The sequence below is a fragment of the Camelus dromedarius genome, chromosome 15 (genome assembly GCF_036321535.1).
Source record: "Camelus dromedarius isolate mCamDro1 chromosome 15, mCamDro1.pat, whole genome shotgun sequence".
Taxonomy (NCBI): domain Eukaryota; kingdom Metazoa; phylum Chordata; class Mammalia; order Artiodactyla; family Camelidae; genus Camelus; species Camelus dromedarius.
In genome coordinates, this window is record NC_087450.1 from 12,733,664 (window position 1) to 12,761,228 (window position 27,565).

Genomic DNA, 27,565 nt, shown 5'->3' on the forward strand with positions numbered 1-27,565 from the left:
AACTCCACTGACCAAAAAAAAAAAAAAAAGAAAGAAGAATCAAATTACTGAAACAGGAATGAAGGAGGGGACATTACTCCAGACATTACAGGAAAAAAAGATTACAAGGGATTACTGTGATCAATTATTTTTCAACAATTTATTTAATTTAGGTGAAATGGACAAATTCTTAGAAGGACACAAAGAACCAAAATGGACCAAGGAAGAAATAGAAAGTATGAATACAACTATAGCAAGTAAAGAGATTCAATTAGTAATAATAATCTTTAAAAAAAACCTACCCACAAAGAAAATCCCAGGCTTAGACATCTGCTGAATCTGCCAAACATTTAAAGAACTATTACCAATTACTCACAATCTCTTCCAAAAGTGAAAAATAAAACAGCAAACAATTCCAACTCATTCTATGAGTCTAGGATCACCCTGATATCAAAATCAGACAAAACATAACAAGAAAAAAAAATCCTACAGGCCAATATATCTTGCAAATAAAAATGCAAAAATTCTCAACAAAACACTACCAAACAGAATCTAGTAACCTATAAAAAAGATTGTACACCATGACAAAATGGAATTTAATCCCAGGAATGCAACATTGGTCTAACATCTGAAAATCAAGGAATGTAAAGCACCGTATTGATAAAGGACACAAACTCATTATCATCTCAACAGGCACAGAAAGGGCATTTATTAAAATTCTGCACCGCTTCTAAATAAAGCACTCAGTAAACTTGGAATGGAAGGAAATTCTTCAACTTGATCGAGTCTTTATGTAAAATCCACAGCTGATATCATACTTAATGGTAAAAGATTAAATGATTTCCCTTTAAAAAAATTTTTTTTGTGGGGGAGGTAATTAGGTTTTGTTTGTTTGTTTGTTTGTTTACTTATTTATTTTAATGGAGGTACTGGGGATTGAACCCAAGACCTCGTGCACGCTAAGCACACACCGTACCACTGAGTTACACCCTTCCCCCAAATGATTTCACATACGTGACCACATGGATGAACCTTGAAAATATTATGCTAAGTGAAAGAAGCCAGCCACAGAAGAGCACACAGTGCATGACTCCATTTGTATGAGATGTTATGAGCTACAGAGATAAAGATTAATGGCTGTCACAGGCTAGGGAAGGGGCAGGGGAGGGGCTTGAGGGGGGAAGGCTAGGGGTGCAGGGTTTCTTTTTGAGGTAACGAAAATGTTCTACAGTTGATTGTAGTGATGATTGCATAACTCTGCGAATATCCTACAAGTTGTTAATTGTTGAATTATACGATTACAAATAGGTAAATTGTATGGTATGTAACTTGCATCTCAATAACTCTGTTATTAACTAAGAACAACCCAATGCCGTGTGGACACCCAAAAGCTTTCCCTAAACTGGCTGTAAATTGTCTTGGGGATGGGGATTTTCTTCTCAGGGCCTCCTTTGTTGCCAGCTCTTGACCCCAGAATTCTGGCTTGGTTCCACAACACCCTGACCCAGAAATGGAACCCAGCCTTCTGGGTTCTGTCCTCCCAATCTGCCCTGCCTCTTAGGAAGCATCCATGACGTCACTGCAGTTGGGGCAGAGGAGACAGGAAGGGGTGACATTACAGAAGAGCAGGCAGCTTTCAAAGAAACTTCAGGCATCCTGGTTTTTAGGACACTCCACACCCATTTGTTAACTGACGGGCCCTCCTCAGCCTTGCGCTCACGGTCCCCACCGTTCCTCAGGCTACCTCTCCAGCAACGCCCCTCCCTGCCTGAAGCAAACCAAATTCCTCCCTAGCATCTCTTAGGCACAGCTGTTCAAAACCAGACACATCTTTTGTGGCCTTGAGATTGTCCTTTTAATGGCCCCTGAGCTCACGTTCCACCCAAGAAATTTCTCGGTTTTTTTTTGTTAAACAGATAAGCGTCTCCCTAAGAAGAATTCTGTTGTCAGCTGTTGACACTAATGTGCTTGTTGTTTTAAGGCAGAGAGAACAGTTTAATGAACCTCTTGTATCCACCACCTTCAGCTCCAACAATTATCAATGTTTTCCCAATCTTCACATAAGATTAATTCTTACATGGGGGGAGGGACACAGGGAGAGGGCTTTTAAAATACAGATGCTCCCATCAGAACAAGACAGAATATAGGCTTGACAGCCTTCCGTTCTTCCCCAATTCGGGGAATCCAGGGAGAGGACTGGAGCGTGGGGGGTGCTGCGGGGTGCTGAGGGGTGGGCACGGAGCGGCTGGCTCAGGTGTGTGGACCAAGCAGACGGCGTGGGGTGTGTGGACGCCGGCGCCCACTGAGGGCTGTCCGGGACCTCGCTCTGGGGCCTCGCTCCGGGGCCTCGCTGTGGGCGGGGCTAAAGCGCAGTGTCGGGCTCGGGGTCCTGCGGCGCCCCCTCGCGGGAGTAGAATTCATCTATCATGCTCTGCGGGATGCGCTTCAGCATCTCCTTGGGGAAGATGCGCAACAGCTTCCAGCCCAGGTCCAAAGACTCGAACACGGAGCGTTTCTCATAGGGGCCTAGGGATGGAGCAGAAGTGTTAAGGGTGTGTGTGGGGGTGTGTGTGCCGGAGTATGGGGGTTACTGCCTAACCGCCCCCCGTGTGCCTCACCTTGATTGATGAAATTCTTCTCAAACTTCTGCAGGAATTCTAGGTAGAGCAGGTCCTCTGAAGTGAGCGCCTCCTCCCCCACCACTGCCTTCATGGCCTGCACATCCTTCCCGATGGCGTAGCAAGCGTACTGGGTGAAGGGTGAGGCCGTCTGAGGTCATGGCAGGTTTGTCATAGGAGTAGTAAGTTCCCCTATCTGACTGTGCAGGGACCCCCAAAAGGGGAGGGATTTTTGCCAGGAGAAAAGCTCGTGGTCTTTTAAGGCTCCAACCTCCAGTTTCTGGAACTGGGTAACCCACCAGCCCTTGGATTCTCTCCTTCTTACCAGCTGGTTGGAGACATCTCCATGATCCTTTCTCGTCATCCCTTCCCCAATGGCGGACTTCATCAGCCGCGACAGGGAAGGGAGCACGTTGATGGGAGGGTAGATCTGGGGGAGCAGAAGGGAGTGGTAGAGGCGGGGTCCAAACTTTCCCTTCTTCCCCACCTCTACTTGTATGCCCCCCCGACCCTGGATTTCAGGAAACTGGTCCTTATTTATCCAACCGTAAGGTCCACTGGTCACACCTGCCCTCCTTTATCTCCCACAAATTCTAGGGCTTGTCTACATGTGTGCTTCTAGACAGGAGAGTGGAGGGGGGAGATGGCATGACATTAGTTAATGAAAATCTGACAATTTCAAAACTTTTGATTATTTGGACAGGAACCAAAAGCTTGTTTTTGCTTGAAGCTGAATAGTTACAGCTCCAAAGAAAGAAGCTGCCAAGCAAAGAGGAAAAAGTCATAGGGGTTGCCTTCAACCTCAGATGGGACTGACCCATCTTCTAACCCTTTGGCACATTATACACTATCTACTTTCGTCACCAAAGCGCATTACTAGAAAGGAAAGAAAAATGGTATTTATTTAGTACCTACTATCTGCTACATGCTTTCCCTAATGCCAACTTATTTTATTCTCCACAATGTAACTGCATGCAAAGTATTATTATTCTCATTTTATAGATGAGGAAACCTAGGATCAGAGAGATGAATATTTTCTCAAGGTCCCACAACCAGATAGGCTGGATTCCACCCAGACCTGCTTCTTCTGTGAACCACAGTCTTCCTGGGGGGGTTGTGTCCTATTTTGGGGTTAGCCTTGCCTGGCCCCTCCGAATTCACAGGGAGATGAAGCTCAAAGGGTTGGCAGGAGATCTGTGGGCCAGTGTCTTTGGGGATGATGGAGAGAGCAGGAAGTGGCTAGGGAGGGGACAGTACCTGTCTGTTGTGAAGCTGTCTGTCCACATAGATCTGTCCCTCTGTGATGAAGCCTGTCAGGTCTGGGATCGGGTGGGTGATATCTGCAAGGAAATTCCGTGGTGTCAGTGTAGATGGCGCCCAGGTCTCGGCCCACTCAGGGCCATGTAGGTTCCATTCCCTTATGGGAGTGGGTGATGGACGGAGGCAAGGAAAGAACAGTGTCTATCTGGATGGAGGAAGATGTGCTACTGCACATCTATGGAATGAAGCTTGGCCCTTTAAGTGTCTGGGTGGGATGGAGGGCAGGGGCAGCGGAGCGCAGCGGGCAGTGAGGCAGCTGACCGTCGTTGGGCATGGTGAGGATGGGGATCTGAGTGATGGATCCGCCACGGCCCTCCACGCGGCCTGCTCGCTCATAGATGGTGGCCAGGTCTGTGTACATGTACCCGGGGAAGCCTCGGCGCCCAGGCACCTCCTCTCTGGCAGCTGAGACCTGCGATATCCGAGGTCATTGGGGTAAGAAAGGAAGCAAGAGGCTGCAACAAGGAAGGGGGAGGGGGAGATTCACTGACAACGAGTAATGGGGGTCAGGCCTGGGGGGGCAGCTCTGGTGCAGTGACTAGAGGGAGGCAGGGCTGAACCGGACACCCCCCCGCCAGCCACCTCACCTCCCGCAAGGCCTCTGCGTAGGAACTCATGTCAGTCAGTATGACCAGCACGTGCTTCTCACACTGGTAGGCGAGGAATTCAGCTGTGGTCAGTGCCAGGCGCGGGGTGATGATCCGCTCGATCCTGAGGGTACAGCCAGTGTTTAGAGAGCCTGGAGGCCCCAGGCCTGTGCTCCATTTAGCCCCAGTGCTGAGTGGAAGGTGAACTGGGAAACTGGTACAGGGACCAGCAGCAGAGGAGGGGGTGAGGTCAGCCCCAGCCCCGAGCCCCGAGGCTGTGATAGGTCCTGGGAGTGGGCCCTCAGCCATGTCCAAGGTGGGAAAGGAGACAGAGGCTGGGGCAGGAGGGAGCTTGGTAGGAGAGAGACAGGCAGGGCCAGGAGTGTCTGATGAGGATGACAGTGGCCCTGTCCCCATGGTCTCTGCTGTCACCCCTCCTCCCCTCAGGGCGCCTGCACTTGGGTTAGCTGGAGCTTGCACTCTGTGTCCTCAGGACTCTTTTCTTATGGTTTCCCTCACTATTCCTGACCAGCTTGCTGTACACGGGCATCCCGCTCGCCTGCCCCAGCAGCCCCTTCCACTTTGAGCGCTCCTGAGTCCGGGCACTCTCAGTCCCCGGGCTCTGCGCCTGTGACTCTCCATCTGCGCCTTGTGCTAGCGGAACTCTGGAAACTTCAGTTCCCAGGACAGTTGATTGGGTTTGTCTTTTTCATCACCTGACCTGCAAATTTAAACTCCCATTTTCTCAACTTTTAAAATAGCAGTTTTTCTAAGAAAATGGTTTAGGGAAATCTCTCTTTAGGGGTGACCTTGTGGAAGTGAGTCAAGGATGAGGAGCCCTGACTTGGGACGGTGGCCGGACGTAGGTTGGAAGAGCGGAGGGGCGGCAGGTGCCAGGCGGGCTTGTGGTCCAGCTCCTTCTGTCTCTCCGGGGTCTGTCCCTACCTCTTCCACAGCCTCAGTTTCTCCATCTGCACAACAAGGGGCTGTTCTCCCAGCCCTGGCCGGTGGCTGTAGTTCTGGGATGCCTGAGACCTGGTGCTCCGGGTCTGGGGAGGGGACAGGGGCTGCTGCCTGAGGGCAGCATGAGTGTCGGGGGCAGCTCACGTGGGGTCGTTGGCCAAGTTCAGGAAGAGGCAGACATTGCCCATGGTACCATTCTGCTCGAAGTCGGACTTGAAGAACCTGGCTGTCTCCATGTTCACCTGGACACACAACAGGGAGGGCTGGAGGCGGGGCCCTGCGGCCTGAGGGATCCTCCCATCTCTTCTTGGTAAAGCCTGTTCACTGACTGGCTAACAGTCACTGGGGGGACCTTGGGGCTTGAGAGGGCAGGGCCTGGGTTTGCTACCCAGTCCGGGGTAGCATCTCATCAGATCCCCAGAGTGAGGTTCAGACTTCAGGGTGCGCTCTGCCCACTGCCACCCCTGCCCCTCACCTGGCCAGCTGCTTCCCTGCTAAACTCCCTGTCCTCACCTTGGGCCCCCTGATGGCCTCCAGTATCCCCTCTCTGAAGTTGCCTTGTCTCCCCAGATTCTCTCCTCCCCCAGCTACCCTGGGCTCATCTTGTATCTGCGGTGGCCTTTGGGAGGCTGTGAGGGACACACTGCCAGTCCCTCCAGACATGCCCTTGCCTCTCCCACCAGACAGGCCTGGACTCTGCCGGCTTGTCAAGGAGAAGGATAACGCCGCCTTCACCAGACCAGGCCCGCCAGGGGCTGAGGGGCCAGGGCTGCCCACCCACAGCTCCCAGAGCTTGCCAATCGGCCCAGGCCCTCTCACCCCCATGGCTGCAAAGACGATGGCAAAGTTGTCGTCGTGAAAGTCCAGCACGGCCTTGGACTTCTTCACCAGCCCAGCCTGGCGGCAGATCTGGGCGGCGATCTGGGGATGGGAGGAAGGCCGTCAGACCCAGAGCCGGAGCCCACCGCCCTGAGCACCACTAAGGAGCATGGACGGAGCAGTTCCCAGCCCACCCTCCTGCCGAGGCCTGTGGTGGGAGGATTCCAAGGCCAGAAAGGTGGAACGGCTGCCCTGGGTCCTACAGCCATTCTCAGGGGAGGGGCTGCCCTGCTCTGTGGCACCGGAGGGCCCGGGGTGCCTGTCATGAGGAGCAGGATGGAAAACCAGTTCCAGGGAGCAGCTGCCTACCATGGGTTTGGGGCAACTCAACCCTTCAGGACCCCCTGTGCCCCCCAGCCTGCTGGGGTTTATCTGGGGTTTGCCCCAGGCCTGCAGGGTGTTACCAGTCACCACGTCCTGATCCAGGATGTGTGTGTCTGTAGAGGCAGGCGGGGACACTTATGCCCTCTTATCACTCAGACCATTTTGAGGGTGAGCCGGGGGCACATCAGGTAGTTGGGTGGGGGTGATCGGGGGGAGCATCTAGAAACCTTGTCGCACCAGCTGCTTTGAGAAGAGCTGGGCTATTCACTCTTGGTGGCAGGGGCAGGGTAGCAAACCTGCACAGGGGGCCTCAGACAGCAGTGGGGCTGGTACGAGGTGGGTTCACTCAGTGCAGGCGAGTGCAGACCATTAGCAGGACCAGTGAGCAGAGCTGTCCACTCAGCTGAGCAGGACTTCCAACACTGGGGCTACCCATGGGCTCTCCTGTGAGCCAGTGTGTGCCCCACTCACTCAGGATGGAGTCTTGGAGATCCGCCTGGGGACACTGAGGCCTTGTGCAGCCCTGAGTCCCTGAGCTGCTGGAAGACAGCTGTCCGCCTGGACGCCGGTGACCCCAGCTTGGCTACCTGCTGCCTGCTCAGCACAGGAGGCCTCCTCGCTGGCCCACCAGCCCCGGCCTCTGCTCTGTCCCTTCCCCTTGCTTGTGCCCACAGGCCCCCCACAGTCCTCACCTCGTTGTGGGGGAGCCCAGCCGCTGAGAAGATGGGGATCTTCTGACCACGGGCGATGCTGTTCATGACGTCGATGGGCGAGATGCCTGTCTGAATCATCTCCTCAGGGTAGATGCGGTCGTGGGGGTTGATGGGCTGGCCTGGGAGGGGGCGATTATGGACCCCTGCTCAAGGGTTCAGGTCTTCCCCTGCCCTCCCCCAACCCTGCCGCAGACTCAGGAACTCTGTTTAACAGGATTTTCTGTGATGATGGCAATCCAGAAAGCAGCCCTGGTCACACATGGCTGTTGAGCATGTGAATTATGGTTTTGAAATGAAGTTAATTTCATTTGAATTAGCTTATTTAAATAGCCATAGTCCAGTGCTCCCTTGGATGCCGCCCTGGTGCATTAGAAGCGGCAGGCAGGTGGGGGCTGGAAGGCAGGAGAGTGCGGTTCTCAAGTGTGTGGGCAGCTTTGCACAGTGATGATGGCACTTTACAGGAACAGGTCGTGAAGTGATGCCGGCCCCTCTGCGACTCCCACAGCTCACCTGATCTGCCTGTCACTCTCACCAGCCCTGGGGGTGAGCCCTGGGCGATGGCCCTGGCCCATATCAGGGCAGAACTTCCAAGGGCGAGGTGGCAGAAGCAATGACTGGGGTGGGGAAGGTAGCTGGGAGCTGGGTCCCGAGAGCTGTCGCACGTGCCACTGGTCACTCACCATTGATATCCAAGAAGTCCTCTGCCATGACCACTGGCCCATTGTCAATAGGTTTGCCAGAGCCATTGAAAACTCGACCTGGGGTGGGCAATGGGGGTTGCAGGATGCTCAGGACCAGCCCTGGGTCTCTCACTGCTGCTCACCTTCCACACCACCACCAGCTCTCACCTGCCCCTCGCACCCCAGTTACCCCACGGCCCCTCCCTTCAGCCCTCAGTTATCCCCAAGGAACTGGCTATGGTGTCTGTCTTCTTGGAGGTCTTCCCTCTTCTCCTGGGAACCTTTACAGGCACAGCCTTGGCCCAGGACAATCACTGTAATGGGGGGCTTAGGGCTGGAAAGTGGAGAGGGCCAGGTATGGCAGATCTTGGGGGAAAAGTAGGGGACGTGCAGCCCGTTTCAGCCTGACCCCAAACAGATGGCTACGTACTCTGCCTCTGGTTTATTGAACCTGCCTTCCTCATGTATTAAACATCTGCTGTATATCAGGCCCTGAGCTGGGGTGGGCGGTCAAAGAGATGACACAACCTCTGACCTCAAATGGCTCCCCGGGGAGGCAGACATGTAAGGAAGCAATGCCAGTGGGGTCTGCTAAGCACCTGGTCAGGGAAGCTGGGCTGGCAGGACGGAGGGGCGCCCCCACCCTACTCACCCCCACCCCTCACCCAGCATGTCCTCCGACACTGGAGTCCGTAGGATGTCCCCTGTGAATTCGCAGGTAGTCTTCTGGGCATCAATCCCAGAGGTCCCTTCAAACACCTATGGGGCAAGAGGTTAGTTTCTCTAGAAAAGAGGCTTGCTGGGGAGAGCAGTGCCCCCCATTCTAGGCTCCCTGTGCGTCCAGCTCTGGGCAAGGCACTCTCGGGTGGGGTGGTGAAATAGGACATTTTCTGTCTTTGGAGCTTATAAAATAGTGTGGAAACTTTGTGGGCTCATTTATTTATTCAGCTGGCCAACATCGTACTGACATCACTTACCTGAACAATCGCCTTGGTCCCAGCCACCTCAAGCACTTGCCCGCTCCTCTGAGTCCCATTGGGGAGGGTGAAGTTGACGATCTCAGCATACTGGGCAAACTGGGAGAGGGGGAGAGCAGCACAGAGTGACAGTGAGACAAACCAGAGCTGAAGTTCCTATCTCCTCCCCACCCCTCCTTGACCCAGTCTCAAGCTCCTACCTTCCCTCTTGTGCCCAGATTCTCTTGGAAATGAACTTGAGAGACTAGTAAGTGGGAAGTTTGAATCCTGTTTGGGAGGCAGTATACCTGCATGGGTAGGAGCACCGACTTTAGGGTTGGAAGACCAGGGTTAGAATTGAAGCTCTGACGCTTAGAAGCTGTGTGACCTTGTGAAAGTTACTTACTGTCTCTGAGCCTTACTTTCCTCATCTTTAATCTGAGGATAATAATAACACCTACTTCATAGGGCTGCTGTGGGGAGAAAATATATGAACGTCATTAGCTGGTGCCTGGACCTTTTCACAGTTTAATAAAATGTAGTAGATATTGTGACTGTTTAGATCTCCTGGACAGCACAGTTGTTTCTGCCCCTGTGGACTTGTGGTAAACACACTGGCAAGGTCCTCTCCTCGGCTCCCAGGTGTCTCCATCTACCAGTGGCAATCTTTCCCTAGCCATGGGGCTGGGATCAATTCACGTGTCGTCTTCACAGTCTTCAGGAATAAAAAGAATAAGTCAATCACTTCTCTTTTGGCTAAGATCCAGTGTAGTTTTCATTCTGATCAGTGTAAAAAAGCATCAGGCTAATATCTGGAATACGTAAAGAAATTTTACAAGTCAACAATAAAAAGAGAAATACCCTAATTAAAAAATGGCAAAGGAGCTACATAGACACTTCTCCAAAGAGGATATACACGTGCCTAATAAGCACATATAAGCTCAACTCTTTAGTCATTAAAGAAAGCAAATCAAAGCCGCAGTGACATAGCCCTTCACGCTCATTAATACGGCTGGAAGAAAAAAGACAGATCATAACAGTTGTTAAGGGTGTGGAGAAATGGGAACCCTCAGACACTGATGGTGGGAGTGTCAAATTATGCGGCCACTTTGGAAAACAGTCTGGGAGTTTCTCAAAAGGTTAGACATCGAGTTACAATATGACCCAACATTTCCCCTCCCAGGTATATACCCAAGAGAAATGGAAACACCTGTCCATGTAAAAACTTGCACATGAATGTTCATAGCAGCATTATTCATCACAGGCGAAAAGTGGAAACAACCCAAATGTCCACAGACTGAAGCACGGATAAACGAAAGGTGGCATAGAACACCCAGTGGAATATTAGTCAGCCTTAACGAGGAACGAAGTACTGCTACACACTGCAACGCGGATGCATCTTGAAAACATTATGCTGAGTGAAAGAAGCCAGACGCAACAGGCCATATATTATATGATTCTTTTGATGTGAAGTGTCCAGAAGAATCAAATCCATAAAGCAAAAAGATTAGTGGTTGCTGGGGGCTGGAGGAGGGACGATTGGGGGTGACAACTAATAGGTCCAGGGTTTCGTTTTGAGGTGATGAAAATGTTCTGCGGCGGGGAGGGTATAATTCAGTGGTAAGTGTGTGCTTAGCATGCAGGAGGTCCTGGGTTCAATCCCCGATACCTCCATTAAATAAACAAACAAACAAATAAATAAATAACTGAATACATATGTATATATATATGTTTATATTTATATATATATATATATATATATATAAACTGAATTACTCCCCCCCCTAAAAAAAACAAAGAAAAATTTAATAAAAAAAGAGAAAATGTTCTGGAATCAAATAATGGTGATGGTTGCACAACTCTATGTATACACTAAAAACTACTGAACTATGTACCTTAAAAGGGTCAAGTTTGTGGTATACAAATTATAACTCAATTAAAAAACCAATCAGGCTGTCTCTCCAGGACCACAGGCAGCAGGTGGGCAGGCAGAGGTCTGCCCCAAGGGAAACCAGGTTCCCAGTCTTCATCCACATCCAGAGGAGGCTATGAGCTGAGCTGAAGAAGCTGGGCTGGAGAAGCAGATCCTCCCCACTGACACTGGTCCTGTGCTCTGATCAACAGCAGGAGGGCTCAGTCCCGTACCTGCATCTTCTTCCCAGGGGAGGTACTGGAGAGAATGCATAGCATCTCCCCAGGCTCCCTCACCTCGCCTCCCATCCACCCTGCTTCCTTGATTTACTTCAGGGAATAAATCATAATCTCAATCCAGTAAAAATAAATGGTAAAGAGACTGCACCCCTCCTTGCACTGCTCCTAATATTCTGGGAAATTAAAGGAGTACTTTTCTAAATCACTCCTTGGACATTAGAAGAAAGCAAAACTGAAATGACAGGTGAAATAGAAAATAATAAAAAAATCTTACTTCATGCCATGGACTTAGAGGACATACCAAGCTGTACCATGTTTTCTGACCAGAGTCAGAGTAAGTCAGAAACCAGTAATGAAAAGAGAGTGAGAAAAGCTTCATATATTTGGAAATTTTGAAATATTCTAAATATACAAGAACTTATCATCAGATCAGAGAATATTTAGCACCATATAATAAAAAACTATTTCTCAACATTGTATGTGATACACGGAAAACTTAAATGCTTTATATTAGAGAAGAAAAAAAGTAGAGGTAGTTCAAAAGTACGCAACATGAAAAGCTAAAAAAAGAAAGGTGTTAACATTTCAAATAAAATAGAAGAAACAATAAAAGGGCATAAACCATTAAAACACAAACAAATACATAACACAGAAGATCAACAGAGCCAGACTGGTTCTTTGAAAAGCCCTAATGAAGTCGACAAACCTCTGGCAACTCTGATTAAGAAAAAAGGCATGAATAATTATTGGAATAAAAAAAATAAAACTAGTAACACTAATAATATTTTTTAAATAATAAAAATTATAAATAACTTTCTGCAATTTATTTCAGAATTTTGATGCAATGAATAAAGTCCTAGCAGAATACAACTCAAACCAAAAACAATTAAAAATAAAATAGAGAGCCAGGATAGCCCCAGAATCTTCAAGATATTGGATGAATAACTTAAAATCTTTCCATGAAGAAAACACCGGTCCCAGACAGTCAGTGAGTTCTAACAATTAGGGAAAAAATCATTTGAAACTTACTTAAGCTCTCAAAAGACTGAAAGAAAAATTCCAGTCTTAATTCATTTTATGAGGCAAGGATAACCTTGATACAAATGAGATAATAATGGAAAAATTATAGTCAATCTTAATCATGAACATAGATGCAAAAATACTAAACAAATATTAGCAAACTAAATCCAGCAATGTACAGAAAAAGACCAAGTTACAAACAAACCAAATAACAAAAAAAAGTTTTTTTTAAACAAAAAAATGAAGATAAACACATATGCACACACAAATAAAAAAAAGAAGACCAAGCTGGGATTAGTCCAGGAATTCAAGGTCATCTAATATTAGAAAATGTATCAATGGGGGGGAGGGTATAGCTCAGTGGTAGAGCGCACGCTCAGCATGCACAAGGTCCTGGGTTCAATCCCCAGTACCTCCGTTGAAAAAATAAAAAAAAATAAAAAAAGAAAATCTATTAATGTAATTTACCTTATTAATGGATTAAAGTATTTAAAAACCTGGTATCTCAAAAGAAGTTTTAGAAAAAGTAAAAAAACCTATCTATGATTGAAAACAAAGAACAAAACTACTCTTTGAAAATAGACTAAAATAAAAAATAAAAATAAATAAAAAAGAAAATGTATTAATGTAATTTACCTTATTAATGGATTAAAGTATTTAAAAATCTGGTACCTCAAAAAAGTTTTAGAAAAAGTAAAAAAACCTATCTATGATTGAAAACAAAAAACAAAGAACAAAACTACTCTTTGAAAATAGAATAAAAGGGGAATTCCTTAACTCCAAAGTAGCCTCAAAAAACCCTACAGAGAATATCATACTCAATGATATAATGTATAAAACATTCTCTTTAAAATTTAGAGCAAAACCACATGCCTGCTATCATCATTCCAGTCAGCACTGAACTGGAGGAAATAATCAGAGTAATCAGATGAACAGAAAACAGAAATTAGAAGGAAACAAAAATGTAAAAAGGAAAACTCTGACACCCCTAATCTAATAAAGATAGCACCCCAAAAAGCCTACAGACCAGTTTCTCTTATAAAGATAGATGCAGACATTATAAATAAAGTATACGCCAGCCAAACTGAACAGTATATTAAATAAGTGTGACCACACAGGGTTTATTCCAAGAATGCAAGCATAGATCAATCAACATTTAGGAACTGGTCAGCATTTGACAGTATAGTTCAAAGCAGTAGAGAGTTTGTCAGCATAAAGGAAAAACCCCACAAGATTATGTAAACAGAAACCAAAGGCTTTTGACAAAATTCCACAGCTGTTTCTAATACAATTCTATGTAAAACAGAAACGGAAAAGAACTCCTTAAATATCAGACTATTTACCAAAATGAGCATCAACATCCTTCTCAATGGTAAAATGCTAAACCCATTTTCATTTCCAATAAAATCACTAACGCGGAGAGAGAAAAGCCTGTATCACCAATGTTATTTAACATTGTTTCGGTAATTTCAGTTTATACAAGTAGACAAAAAAAAATTGAAAATAATATCAATAAACATAAATAGAGAAAGTTCTATTTTTTAAAAAGGTAGTGAGAGGAGACTATTTTTCAGAAATGTGAAAGAAAGACTGTGGAAATATTCCAGATGACAGGAAGCTGAACAGTCATGATGATTAACTGTGATTCCTGGCCCTAGGCTGGATCCTACATGGGAGGGAGGAAATGCTCTAAAGGACTTACACTAAGTTAGCTGATAAATGGGAATATAGATTGTAGATCAGATGAAAGTATCAGTGTAAATTTCTCAAGTTGGTAACTCTACCGGGTTGTGCAAGGAAATATCCTTATTTGGGGGAATTACATACTGGAGTTTGGGGCATAATTTACCCTCAAAAGATCTTAAAAAAAAGATGATGCCCACATACACACATGCATGCACACGCAGAGCATGTGACTGAACAAATGGGTCTGTGGATGTCCCTCGCACTATTTTTATTTTTGCAACCTTTTATAAATTTGAAATTGTTACAAAGTTAAGCTTAAAATTAAAGTATGCCAATGGAAAAAGAGACATAATTCCCTTTATTTGCAGGTGATATTGTGTGTCTAAAAAAACCCAAATGGATCTGGTTTAAAACAAAAACAAAAAGAAACAACAACAACAAAAACCCAGGATTAATAAGAGAATTTGGCTGACCACAAGATAAACATGTAAAAATCAATCTCACATTATTTTCGATAATAGGTCATTACAAGATATTGAATATAATTCCCTGTGTAATACAGTAAATCCTTGTTGCTGATCTGTTTTATGTATAGTAACTTGGATCAATCACATACTCCTAAGTTATCCCATAGTAAGAAAAAATATATATATATACACATATATATAACTGAATCACTTTGCTGTACACCTGAAACTAACATAATATTATAAATCAACTATACTTCAATTTAAAAAAGTGTTTTCCTCCCAAAAGAATCACAGAATGTTACAAAAGATCATCAAAAAAATTTATGCAAAAATGGAAAAAAGTCAGTCTCTGTTTTTTTTTTCCCTAGTGCCAAAACGGATAAAATATCTGGAAATAAATTAACAAGAGAGGTACAAGAAAATAATAAAATCTAACTGAAGGGCACAAAACAAGCCTTGGAGAAATGGAGGACAATAGTGTTTCCCAAGACAGAATGACTTACTGTCATAAACATATAATTCCTTTTCAAAAGTGTGTGAATTCAATGCATTCCCAATGGAGTATTTCTTCTGGAACTTAATAAAGTGATCTTAACGTTCATATAAATGTCTGAGAACATCCAAAAGCGGTTATGGAAAAGATCAGGGTGGAGGACTTGTCAGATATTAAAACGTGTTCTAAAGGTTCCTGGGTCACGTGGTCAATGTTGGTGTTGGACAGATGAACCGAGAAGTGAGAAGGCTGGAGTCGAGAAACAGACCCCAGGTTTTAGGAGACTGTTAAAGCACAGATGTGGTATGTTAGTTCACAGGAATAAGAGTTTATTGAACAAATGGTGCTAATATAACTGGGTATCCACACCTATTATAAGCACAAATGCATTCCAGGCATATAAAAATTTTAAATATAAAACTAGAACAAATGAAATACTTGAAGAGCTTTTCTTCTGTCCTTCCTAATGGAATAATGCAGTTAAAAGCTGGCTAAGAGAGGTGTCTTTAAGAAATCCAGAAGCCATCAACAAAAAGTAGAAACATTTGATTATATAAACGAATATTGACATTTCCGTATGGCAAAGATACCATAGACAAAGAAGAGCAATCAAATGAAGAATCCCCACAATGCCCAATGTACAAGTCAATGTGTAGGAAGATTTTGCAGAGAAGGAAAAGAGATCTAAACAGACAAATGGATGCTCAACTCCCTTAGTCATCAGGGAAATGTAAATAAAAGCAAGACAGGTCTTGCCTCATCTATTAGGCAAAATTACAGGAGGGCACATACTCAGGGTTGGCAAGGATGTTGGGAGTGGGTCCTCTCATGCATGCTTGGCTGGAATGTGAATTACCACAGCCTTGAATGACCACAGCCCTGCAATCGTCAATATCTATTTAAAAATAAATATCCACTTTGAATCAACAATTCCATTTGGAGGGAATCCATCCTGTAGCAATAGAGGCACCAGTGTGAAAGGGATATAATATTGCTATACTCTTGCTCTTTGTAAGAGCAAAACCTGGAAACATGCTGAATGTCTCCCAATAATGGAATAAATCAGTCCATCCAGACCATAGCCTTCAGTGCTACTATCAAAATGAAAGAGTAAAATGTGTGTCTACTGACATGGAGGAAATCCTTGCTGTTGTAAGAGACTAACAGCAACGTAAACATCTAACGTGTTTATTTTTGCCCAAATACAGCAGGGAAGCGGGGTGCGTGGCTCGGTTCCCCAAAAGGATGTGTGCAGGGTAGGGGGGTCTCTCTCCCAGGGCAGGAGGATTTGCAGCCCTGCCAGTCACTGAGAGAAGCTCTGGCTTGGTCCCTCCTTGTCCTGTGAAGAGGATGCCAGGGAAGCAACCTTGTTCTCCCCCAAACCACCCTCAGGCCCTATGAAATGGGGACAGAGGGCAGGAGACCCTCCCCAACAGGAATGCTCAGATATCCTTGGAGGGGCTGATGCCTGACTGTCTTTGGCTTCCCAACCACAAGAGGGAGCCTGAGAGCAAGGACTGCGAGGCCCCGGGACAGTTAACTAAGCCCTGGCTCTTTCCCTTCTGCTCCGGGTGGGTCTGTGTCTCTCTATTTGAAATGGCCCCTGGCTTCATTGTCTGTGGGCTGGTAGCCTCAGGAGGCAAACCTCTGGACAGAACACAGGCCAAAGCTGGCCCCACAGCAGTCAGGCAGTGGGCTCAATCAAAACCAGGCAGCAGGGGTGATAAAAAGCAATCGTTTTTATGTGAGTTTCTGTGGGTGAGGGCGGGTGGGAGGAAAGGAGAGTGGAGAGGAGGTGGCCCTCTGTGTGCCCCTGAAAGATGCAATCAGAGAAAATGAACTTTAAAGAGCAGAGAGGTACCAATCAGACAGGAGGAAGAACCATCAGAACCACAGCGCCCGAACCTGGAAGGTGTTGTCTGGGATCTTTTAGGAAGAGCATGCTAGTCATTTGTTTGCAGGGAGGGGTGGACATAGCCACTTAGAGCAGTGCGTGCAGGGGGAGACTTCTAATGTGCAACAGTCAGCTTATGTGTCCACCCGGTCTCTCAGGCACAGACCTGATTCTCTCAGCTCTCACTGTTGGTTACCAGACTATAGGGAGTGTGGATGATTCAGTACAACCCATCTCCTCTGCTGGGGATTCAACCCAGTTCTCAACAGGCAAGGGGTCAGACACAGGGGAGATGCCGTACAGACTCAGGGGCCTGGGAAGTTCTTAGTAAGCCTGGCAGGACCTGTACAGGGGATGCTGCCTCCAAGGCCTCTCCCTCTGACAATGCACGGGGCAGTTTGGGAACGCCTCTTTGGAAACTATTTTCCGATCAGATGCACACCTGAAAGCTCTCTCCTTGAAGAGTATGGGAGCAGCCATAGACATTTGGACCCAAGTCTGGTGGATGAGTTGAGTCTCAAATAAGGCTGGTTTGAGTCACAGAATACAGGATTTGGGAGCTCCTCTAGAGCAGTGGTTGGAAGTGTGGTCCCCGCCCAGCAGCAGTAGCAACTGGGAACTCGTCAGACCTCAACCCAGGCGGCTGATTCAGAACTTTCAATCGGGGCCCAAAGATCCCTCCAGGGTATTGTGATGCATGCTCGAGTTTGACAACCTCTGCTCTAGTGAAATCTCTCTAGACCATCCCAGGCAGGTGGAGTTCAGCTAGCCAGACTCCTCTTGAATGTATACACGACCTGTGTGATCGTGTGTGAGGGTATGTGAGTGTGTGGGTCTATGAGTGTGCTTTTGTGGGATCAGGTCTGTGGATATTTAATGATCTAGACGAGTCAGTTTTACACTAAAAAAAAATCAGGGGTGTAGCCTTTGCTGGGTCACAAACCCTAGAAAATCAGATTAAATTGTGTAAATTACCCCCCCAGGAAAATGCATGGGCACATGAATACTGCCTTAAAAGATATGCGGACAATTTCAAGGCCCTGATTACCTGGTTAAGAATTTCTGATCTTCACAAAATCCTTCCTCCAAATTATTTTTCCATTTGAGAAGGAAGTGTCATTGCATGTGTGATTCAATTCAGACAGAAGGCGGCGCTATAGAGACAGAATTGTGGCCTTTGTGCCCAAGCAACTCTGGAACAAGGGGTGTGGGACAGTGGAGAGGGTATGAAGGTGCCTTCTTCATGTCAGCGCTTATGAGACTGTCGACTGCCGCTTCCTTTCCTTCCCTCTGCAAACCCAGGGTTCTCTGAGTGTCTCCATCACCCAGTTACTCTGCTCTGCAAGAGTTACAGATGCATCCGATAATCACAGAACCACAGCCTGGGGATCTACCTCCAGTTTCTTAGTCCAGCCCCACTTTACAGCTGAAAAATGGGTGTCTGCATAGGTGCTGGCTCTCCATACACGTGGGGTCCTAGAGACTGACAGGTAGGGAGTGCAGTGGAGGCGGGCAAGGGGGCAGGAGATTCACCAACTGTGTATTTAATCAGGCATATGAGCAACCGTGCACTCCAGGCTGGGTTATTGTTAGCTCTTCTCAAGGAGGAATAATAATAATAATAATAATAGTACATTAATCTGATTTGATTCCCATCACAACTCTATTACCATTTAATCGAGGAGAAACTGGGGTTTACAATCCTAGATGGATGATTCTCAAACTTCAAGGAGCATCAGACCACCTGGAAGATTGTAAAAACAGACCTCTGGGCCCCATCCCCAGAGTTTCTGATTCTGTCAGTCTTGGGTAAAGGAACCTGTATTTCTAACGAGTTCCCATGGGGAGCTGCTGCTGCTGATCTAGAATCGACAGGTAGTTAGCAGAAAGGGTGGGACGGATCTGGGGCGAAAACTGCAGAAGTCTGAGTCAGACAGTCTGACCCCAGTGCACACACACACAGAACGACTCCATCGCACTTCCATCCAGGGCATCCCTGACACTGATGGGTCCAACTGTGATGTCCGTATGAGCTTGGAATCTGTTTTCCACAAATCAGTGGGTCTGATTTCCTTAACACAGTTGGCCCAGCTTTTGATAGGTCTATATTTAGTCATGCTAACACTTACTCATTTATTCATTTACTTGCCCTTCCTTTGGACAAACGGAGCACCTAAGATGGGCTGGGTTTTCAGTAGAAGTGCACTGTGGGGCCCAGGATTAATAAACACCATCAAGTCCCATAGGAGGGCACAGTGTGTGGGGGGATGGGGGGGGCGGGAGAAGACATGTGGCCAGGTGGTGAACAAATGCCTCAGTGGATGCTGCCAGCAAGACAGTACACAAAGCCAAAAGCAAGGACAGGGTCACTGCCCAGGAGGCTTGGCGAAGCTTCCAGGAGAAGATGAGTCAGAAGAAGGGATGAGGGGAAAGGTAGTCAAGAAGGCAGAGTATGTGCAAAGGCCCAGAGACATGGAATGGCAGCTCCACACGGAGACAGTGTGGGTTTCTAAGTGGGGAAGGGAAAGTGATGCGACATGGAAAGGAAGGCAGGACCCTTAGAGGATGGAGGACCTCTAAGGTGAAGGTTTGGGGAGCCCTAGTGAGTTTAACAGGGGAGAGAAGGGGTCAGGGCTGCATGGCTGCAGGGGAGAGGATGGGAGGGCACCAGACTGGGCGCCCATAGGCCACGGCCAAGATAAGGGAGTTGGTAGGGAGAGATCACCGACCCAACATGAGCACTGACAAACTGGGGTCCGGGGAGGGTGGAATCAAGGATGGTACCCTGATTTCCAGGTCGGGGGTGGGTGCTGTGGTGTGGGAGATGGGGGTGGCCCTAGTTGGTGGGGGTGCAGGAAGCAGAGTGATCTGGTGGTTTTGCAGGGCTCTTCGTGCCTCGAGAATCCCCAACGTTGGGATTCAAAACACTGCCAGTGTCTGCCATGGTCCTACGGTTCCCCAGGGACACCGAGTGGCCCACACCCCACCTCCCCCGTGAGGCCGCTTCCCACTCAAGCTGCCGGTTCCCAGGCTGAGCTATTCCAAAGGCCTCTGCAAACCTCAAGCTCTGGAGAAAAGGTAGCTGGCATCCATCTGCCGCCTCCACCTCTTCCCTTTAAAAGAGGACCCGTGGGAGGCAGGTGGGAGTGTCCTGCCTTACAGGGTAGTTTGATGCAGGACACAGCTGTTCTACTGATGAGGAAAGAGACATGATAGCCGGGGTCCCCCAGTTCATTGCCCATAGCAGCAGGTCTCTTAAGGCCCAGAGTGGGGCCCCCTGATAAGGCAGGAAGGGGAAACCTCAGGTGGCTGGGGGTGGGGGGCAGGGGGTTGGAAAGAATGGGGTGGGTGCATGGGGGCCACCTAGGGGCAGGGCAATTTAGAAGAAATCTGGGATTTGGCCGTGGTGCCTGGGAAGAGCCAGAAGTCTTACCTTGACCTGGTCCAGCACCACCAGGGGGCCATTGACGCTGCACACGGTCCTGTAGGCTGGAGGGGGGAATGGGTGAGGGTCTCACCCCGACACCCCAACAGACAGACAGACAGAGACATACACACACACACAGGCATCCCCTGCCTTCCCTTCCTCTAAGCACCACCCCCACTCCTGTCCGGGGCCTGGGCCGTCAGGGTCATTAGCTGTGACAGGGCCAGCCACCATTGCTGTAAGGGTCATGCCCCTGCCTGCAGGGCCCCCGCTGCTTCGGACACCTGCAGGAGGCTGGGGGAGGGCCAGGGCAAGGGCAGAGGCCCCTTGGAGTCCTCCCCTCCCCTCCCCAGCCCTGCAGTGGCCTTTCTCATCCCTGAGGAAGCTCCCCTCTGGCCTCAGCCCCCACCTAACTGGCTCCCTCCTCTCTGACCCACAACATTTTCCAGAAGCTAGAGATGTAATGAGAACTGCCCTCTCTGCCCTTCACCAAGACCACACTTCTCTCCATCACTGGATGCTGGCTGAGCTCTGTATGTGTGTGTGTGGTGGGGGTGCAGGCATCAGTGAGAAAAACCAGCCAGAACCCTGCTCTGCCACAAGGCTGAGCTCACTGGGTGCCTGTGGGGGAGGGGAAAGAGCAGAGCCACAAAGAAGGAGGAAGCAGCAGATTGTCCCCATCCTAGTGACCAGAGGCCTGCAGATGGGGACGTGAGCTCAGCTTCTAGGGAGGGATGGGGTGAGACAACAGGGAATACTTCCTAACTCCAGTGCCAGGGACCCCAGGAGGAGAAGCACAGACTGGCAGACAGGAAGCTTACTTTGGTTCTGAGAGGGGCCAGCTGAGTGCCCCTGGGTCCCTCTCTCACCCATAACCCCAGGACATGGAAGCCCTTCCCCCTGGGTCCTTGCGAAGCACCCTTGAGCCAACTGGGATGAAGGAACTCAGCAGGGCAAGATGGTCAGGGGTGCCGGCGAGGTGGCTGGGTCACTGCCAGGCTGGAAGGGCCTCTGATGGGAGAGTGGTCCAAGTCCCCACTCAACAGGCCAGGACAGTGGGGCCCAGACAGGTGGAGAGCCCACGCAGGGTCACAGACCACGTGGGCTCCCGGCCAACCACCCTTGTGCTTCTGGCAAGTTTGGCTTGAGTCCCCCGCTTCCCCAGGGAAGCCACGCACCGGCCCACGCCCTCCTTGGTTGAGGGCTTAGTGGTCAACCCCTTATTTGTATCAGCCGTAAGCTCCTTTCCCAGGGAACTGGGCTAGGAAGACGAGCTGGGCCAGGTGATCCTCGCACGGATGTTTGCCTGGTTCTTCTGGGCTAAAGGGCTGTTAGGAAAACTCAAGAAGGCTGACAAGTTCTTGGACTTGGGCCCAGAGCTGGGGAACGACCTCACCTTCCTGCCCTCAAACTACCAGCCCCCACCTGAGCTGCCCTCGTCTCCTTTCCCACGGAGGGGATGTTCACCCTCCAAGCTCTGCTGCCCTTCCCCCTCCTCCCATCTTATCTTTGAGCCCATCTGTCAGATGCCTCCAATTTAAAAGGGGCTAAAGATGAAATAATTGCCAACTGCTGTGAAGGGAGAAAGTCGGGCGGGTGGGACTGGGCTGTAGCATCAGGCTGCGAGCTCGCGAAGGAGGCACCTGGCAGGAAGGGCCATTTGAGCTGCGGCTCCAAGGTCAGGTGGAGTCATGCAGCCAGCCCCCAGAGATCTGGACAAAGGGCATCACTGGCAAAGGTGAGGAGGCTCAGAGGCCGGAGAGAACTCGGGGCTTCTTGGGAATGGAGAGATGGGCGGCTCGGCTGGTGCGCACAGGCTCCCTTCTGGGTGTGAAAGGACACTCAGCCCCGTGCCCCGCGAGGCCAGGGGCGTCTGCAGTGTGGGCTGCTGATGATAGACACTCAGTAAATATTTGTTGGATGAATCACAGAAGGCATGGAAGGTGTCACCTGGTCCCACCAGCTCACGCCCATCTTTCCCAGATCAGGACCGATGTGTCCCCCTACACACACACCTTCTCAGCCCCAAACCAAATGAGGGTCCTGTCAGCAGCCTCAGGGCTGGCTCCCCTGGCTCCTGCCACCCCCGTGAAGACAGAATGGAAGGGCTGAGAAAGAGGATGCACAGGGCTGAGAGGGTAGTCGGCATAGGAAGACCCCAGCCTCGGAGGGCTAGGGCAGAGGCTGGGGCCTCACCTCCCCACCGAGAAGAACGATCATCAAGCAGCCACACATGCCCTTCCTGCCCATGTGGCATTTTGATCAGCGCCTCTGGATTAGTAGGACTGTGTGGAGTGGAGTGGGGCAGGTGAGCCCAGCAGAGGGAGGATGGGGAAGAACTGTGAGAACAGGGGAAGGAGCGTGGGGCAGCGAGAGCCGGAATTTTAAAAAGCCCGAGGGAAGAGCTGGCATCTTACTGGCCCTGTAGAGAAAATACCAGATCAGCCAAAACAGTTGAAGAAAGATGCAAGTTGGGCTGTGTAGGGAGGTGGGGGTGTGGGAGGAGAAGGAGTCCTGAGGTGCAGAAAGCCCCGGGGAATCATTTCAAAGTCCACCTGGGGAGACAAATCTTTCAGTTTCCTCCCTTCGTCCGCAGCTGGCCCTGCTCCCCTCCGCGGCCCATTTCACAGCTTCTGCCACGTGAAATCCGTTAACTCTGACATCCAACAACTCTACCTTGGAGGGGGGTGCCTGCCAGGAGAAGAGGAGTGATGGGTGCCCCTCTAGCTCCCTGGGAGGAGGGGTTGGTCTGGGGGGGAGCCTAGGGGCCAGGGCAAAGTGCTTGCCTGCAGCAAAGCCGGGTCCTCTGCGCGGCCAGCTTCTCAGTTCCAGGCAGCATGAGGTCCCTAAGTCCCCATCTCATCACACCAGGCTCATCCCTAAGCCAGACGCAGTGCTTGGCTCGAGGTGCCGGACACACGCATCGCTCCAGAGCCTGGGCCTTTCATTGCAGTTACTCCACTCACGTGGTTCAGCGTCTGGCTCTCAGCGTCCTTCAAGGCCTTGCGCTTGACTGACTATTGCAGCTCACTGGGTCCTTTCCCCTCTTAAGTCCCACAGCTGGTACCCTACAGGATGTCCGTTCTCCAGCTTGTCTGTGACTTAATGAGATGGATTGTGTCTCTCCCCTCAGACTGAGGTGTCTCCTCTGTCAGACTAGACAGTATCTTTTCTTAGAGGCTGTCTGGTTTGGACATAGCTAAGGTGGTGGCTGAGCAACAAAGGTGTCCTTGACTGGAAGCCAGGCCTTCTGTTTGTACCCATCCCCTGACTCTGCCTGTGTCCATTGCACAGAGTGGCAAACTAAGGCCCAGGAGGCCAGCTGATTTCTCCTAGGGCCAGTCACAGATCAGGACAATATCCTGAGGCGCTCAAGGCTTACGGCCACCACCCCAGCCCTGGGACACGCCCCTGACCCTGGAGGTAGTGCTGGAAGCAGGGGCTGAACCAGAAGACCCCTGAGGGGCACGGGCCTCCAGAGATTTTGCAGACACTCCCTCCAGCTGCTCTGCCCACCCCCCTCTCCATTGTCCTAGCTGACACTTGGGGTTGCTCCTAGGGCTGTGGGCCACGAAGCCCCTCCCTGCCCCCACCTCCCCACCGCCTTCCCTGTCAAAGGCTCAGCGGGGCTCCGCTAATTAGGGCCGGCCCAGCCACACCTGCAGCGTCCTGGGAGAGGGCTCAGGCGGGCGCCCATGCGTGAGGCCAGGGTGGGGGCAAGCCCGGGGCAGCAGGTCCCGCACCTCCTCCCTGATCCCCGCTGGAGGGATTAGGGGGGGAGGGCACGGGCTGGAGGGCTCTTAGAATCAGCCCAAGACCCTGACCGGTGGGTGGAACACGCTCCGTGTAACCTCCCTTGCCTTGCAGTTAAGGAAAATGAGGAGGCCTGTGGTTCGGCATTCAAGCCCCGGGGCGATCTGACCTGGCTCCAGCCCACCAGCCAGGTTGCCAGCCTGTCTGTTCCAACCTGGACTCATGCCGTGCGCCCCCATCCCTCACTCTACCGTCTTCTGCCCCACACAACCAGAGAAAGCTCCATGCCACCTCCCCTCCTTGGAGGGCCATTCCAGCTCCGAGGAAGGCAAAGGGGTCCCTTCTTCCCCAGGGCGGCTACTGCTGGGGTGGCCCCCCGTCCTGATTCCACGCCCATTCCCTCCCTCAGCCACTACAGAGAAATCACCTTTAATGCTTCAGGCCTGCTTAGTCCACCTCCTCCAGGAAGTCTTCTCCTGGACTCATGCCCACCCATGGCCAAGCGAGCTCTGGGGTTTGGAGCTAGCTGCCCCGTCCTCTGGCCCTCTGCTCCCCCAGCTCTCCTTCTAGGCTCTTTCTGCCTCTGCACAAAGTCCTCCTGCCTGGAAGTGCTCAGAGGCCCCGGGTAGGAGGCCAGGCTCAGGAGGAGGGCAGAGAGGGACACAGGTCTGGGCAGAAAACCCCTGAGGCCCCTGAGGAGGAAGGAGGGGATTGTTGAAAGTCACAGGTGCAGAAGCACACCGAGGAGTCCAGCCTCCCTCGGGTGGCCAGTAGCAGGCTGGGGCTGGCCTCTGGGGGGACCCTGTGAGGACACTGGCCTGCAGCAGAAGCACAGGCAGCGGCCTCTGTCATCGCAATAACATCTTTAACGCAGGCACTGAGCAAGGGGCTCGCCCTGCGCTGACCCGTGTCTCTGGGTCGATTGTTGGGTGTGAATACGGCCTCCTGGGTGGGGGCCGCGTGGTGCGAACTGGGGGGCACTGCTGTTCCTGGCTCCAGCCGGGTCAGACCTCCTGGGTGTTTCCCCTTGTGCCAGGTTCTGTTGACTATAAATAAGAGGCTGGCTGGGAGGGGACCCTAGGGTAAGACTGCACCCTGGGAGGGCACATTCCAGGGAGAAGGAAGGCGGAGCAAGGAGGTCCAGACCTCAGACCGCACCCGCTACTCAGCACCCAGGTGGCTCTTGGGTTCTCACAGAGGGGAGGGGAGCCGGAGAAGAGCCCCCAGGGGTGGGACGTCCAGAGGCCTGAACAAAGGTCAGTCAACTCCGCTTGGGTCTCCAAGGCTGGGCTCTGGACCCACGGGGGGCCCAGACACTGCAGATTTCTGGGCCTTGGTGACGCCACCTTTGCCTTAGCGGAGAGTCTGGAACTTACTTCGTCCTCCCTACGCCTCCACAGGGCAGGGCCTGTGGGGCCTCCTGGATAAGTCAGACCCCACTGGCTCTCAGTTTCTCCTTGGCTGGCGTGTCCTACACGCCTCGGTGCCTGTCCACACCCCCGGCACTGCTCCCACGCGCCCTGGGCCTGCCCACTCTGCTCGGGCTCTGCTCCCGGCAATGTCGGCCCCAGCTGCCTCTCTGGGCACTCCCCCTGCCCAGATGGGAGGGCTGGCTGTACTAGGCCAGCTTCTCCCCATCCACACCCTGTTAGGAGCCTCTGGCTCTGCTTAGCTGGTACTGGCCAGGCCGGTTTACTCCAGTGAGCTGGGCGGTCTGAGAATTTGAGAATTTGCCACACCAGAGAATGTGACCTTGGACAAGGAAAGATGGTGGGAGTGGAGGAGGGTGAGGGGCGGGGTGCTCCCTTTGGTCCTGGGGCCTTACTGAGCCCCAAACCTCTGGACTTGGCCCACCCCAGCAGGACAGGCACTCCAGCTGCACCCATAGATGCCCCCAATGCCCCCCCCGAAGTCCACAAAGGAACATTCCAGATTCCAGTACCCATGGCCCTCATACCCCTACACCTGGATGCCAGGCATGTGCCCTGCTCCTAACTGCTCATACACAGATATGTGATGTCACCTGACCATGCGCTCAGCTGTGTTCTCCCCTTGAGCATGTAGGCTTGTACACACGCACCCTGAGTGTTCAAGCATGCGCACACACTGGCACACAGCTCTGATCACACACACCCTCACACATATCCTCACCCAGCTGAAGGTGGGAGCACAGGCCCACCCAGGCACATTCTGCACGAGAAGAAACACGCACTCTGCATTGCCACACCACCCCTCAGAAACGTGTGACTATACAGTTCATGCTGAGTGTTCTGGTGGATGCACGCACACACCTCAAACACATACTCTCGCGCACACACGCACACATACACTCTCTGGGGCAGTTGGGAGCTCTCTGTGGACTGAGGGTCTCAGTGCAGGATCACTGATGACAGGAAGGTTCCTGCAGCTACTCCTCTGCCCTTTCCTCTGGGGTCCCCAGGCCTGGGGACCCCCATCCCTCCACCTGCATCACTCCGAAGGACCAGACGGCCCCTAGGTCTCCCCACGTCTTGGGTCCTCCTCTTTCCCTGAGGCTGAGAAGCAGGTCCGGGGACCGGCAGCCCACCCGACCTCACCTGCTGGGGGCTCATACTCACTGACACGGGGGTGGGTGATGTAGTTTCGGGTGGCTGCCTGCACGTGCTCTCGAGCGGCGCCCAGGTTGGAGCCACTGCTGGGGAGCGCTCCGGGCCTACTGTCTACCTTCGCGGCCATGGTGAGGTGCCAGGCTGGGAGCCGAGTGCCTGAGCCTCCAACACTTCAGGCCCAGCTGGAGCTGGAGAGAGCTGGCCAGCCTCCCCACGCCCCGCGGCCACCCCTCCCTTCCATCCTCCTCTCCTCCCCCCGGGGTTGACTGTAAACAGGGAAACCTGGTGCTTTGGCTTGGAGCTCTTCCAGATCTGGGAGGTGCCCTTGGCCACCTGGGAGTGGGAGGCTGGGAGAGGGGCAGAGGGGTAAGACAGGACTCTCTGCCCTCTGTCCTTGACTGTTCCTCTGTCCCTGCCCCCTCCCCTCCCCCCTTGCAGCCAGGGAGAACTGTTTCTCCCCTGGAAGCTCAGGTGCTTGCATGGCCCCCGCCCCTCACACCTCCTCCTGGGCTCCCTCCTACGCCTTGTTTCTGGCAGGATGCCATCTCCTCAGGTCTTCTCCTCACTGTCCTCCCAACCTGCACGCTGTGCTCTGACCATACCTGGGTACTGCTTGCCCTGCACAGTTCCATCATCAGCTTTTGTTTGAATACCTACAGAGTATCATCCTTGGACTTGCTTCAATGCCTCCTACAGGAAGCCTTCCCGGGCTCCTCCGGGGCCCTGAACTCTTTCCTCCGTCATGCCCTTTTGGAGAGTTCTCTCACTGCCACCACTTGGCTGTGAGCCCCCATGAGACTTAGGTCCATCAGACTTGAGTCTCCTTAAGCATTTATGTCTCGTAATTTTGAGGGCCCCCTGAGGACCACAGCAGGTCTCTCTCCATTTGATCGTAAGACCTTAGGTTTCACCTCCAGGGTCCCAGGCAGCAGTTATGCCCTGACATTTTCAGCCAAGGCAGAAAGTAAAGGATCCCTCTCCATGCCTGGTGGCTAAAGAAGTTGTCTCCTGGGAGGCAGAGTGTGACACAGGTCTGTTGGGCAAGGCAGGGTGGGCACTGGGGG

General features: G+C 50.9%; 1 protein-coding gene across 2 annotated transcripts; it reads right to left on the reverse strand.

The window, feature by feature from the left end:
• Positions 1-124: 124 nt before the first annotated feature.
• Positions 125-26,698, reverse strand: ATP6V1B1 (ATPase H+ transporting V1 subunit B1). Of its 2 annotated transcripts, XM_031467228.2 has the most exons (15): positions 26,511-26,698; positions 20,167-20,222; positions 9,241-9,327; positions 9,041-9,139; positions 8,729-8,822; positions 8,064-8,141; positions 7,363-7,502; positions 6,287-6,388; positions 5,612-5,709; positions 4,505-4,628; positions 4,179-4,329; positions 3,855-3,937; positions 2,923-3,027; positions 2,598-2,727; positions 125-2,505 (listed from the first exon to the last, which is right to left on the reverse strand). In XM_031467228.2, the coding sequence occupies exons 1-15, from the start codon at positions 26,626-26,628 to the stop codon at positions 2,342-2,344; spliced, it is 1,629 nt and encodes a 542-aa protein (XP_031323088.1). In that variant the 5' UTR covers positions 26,629-26,698; the 3' UTR covers positions 125-2,341. The 2 variants fall into 2 exon arrangements, with proteins under 2 accessions (XP_031323088.1, XP_031323089.1); XM_031467229.2 differs by lacking the exon at positions 9,241-9,327 and having other exon boundaries at positions 26,511-26,697.
• Between the last annotated feature and the right edge of the window lie 867 nt (positions 26,699-27,565).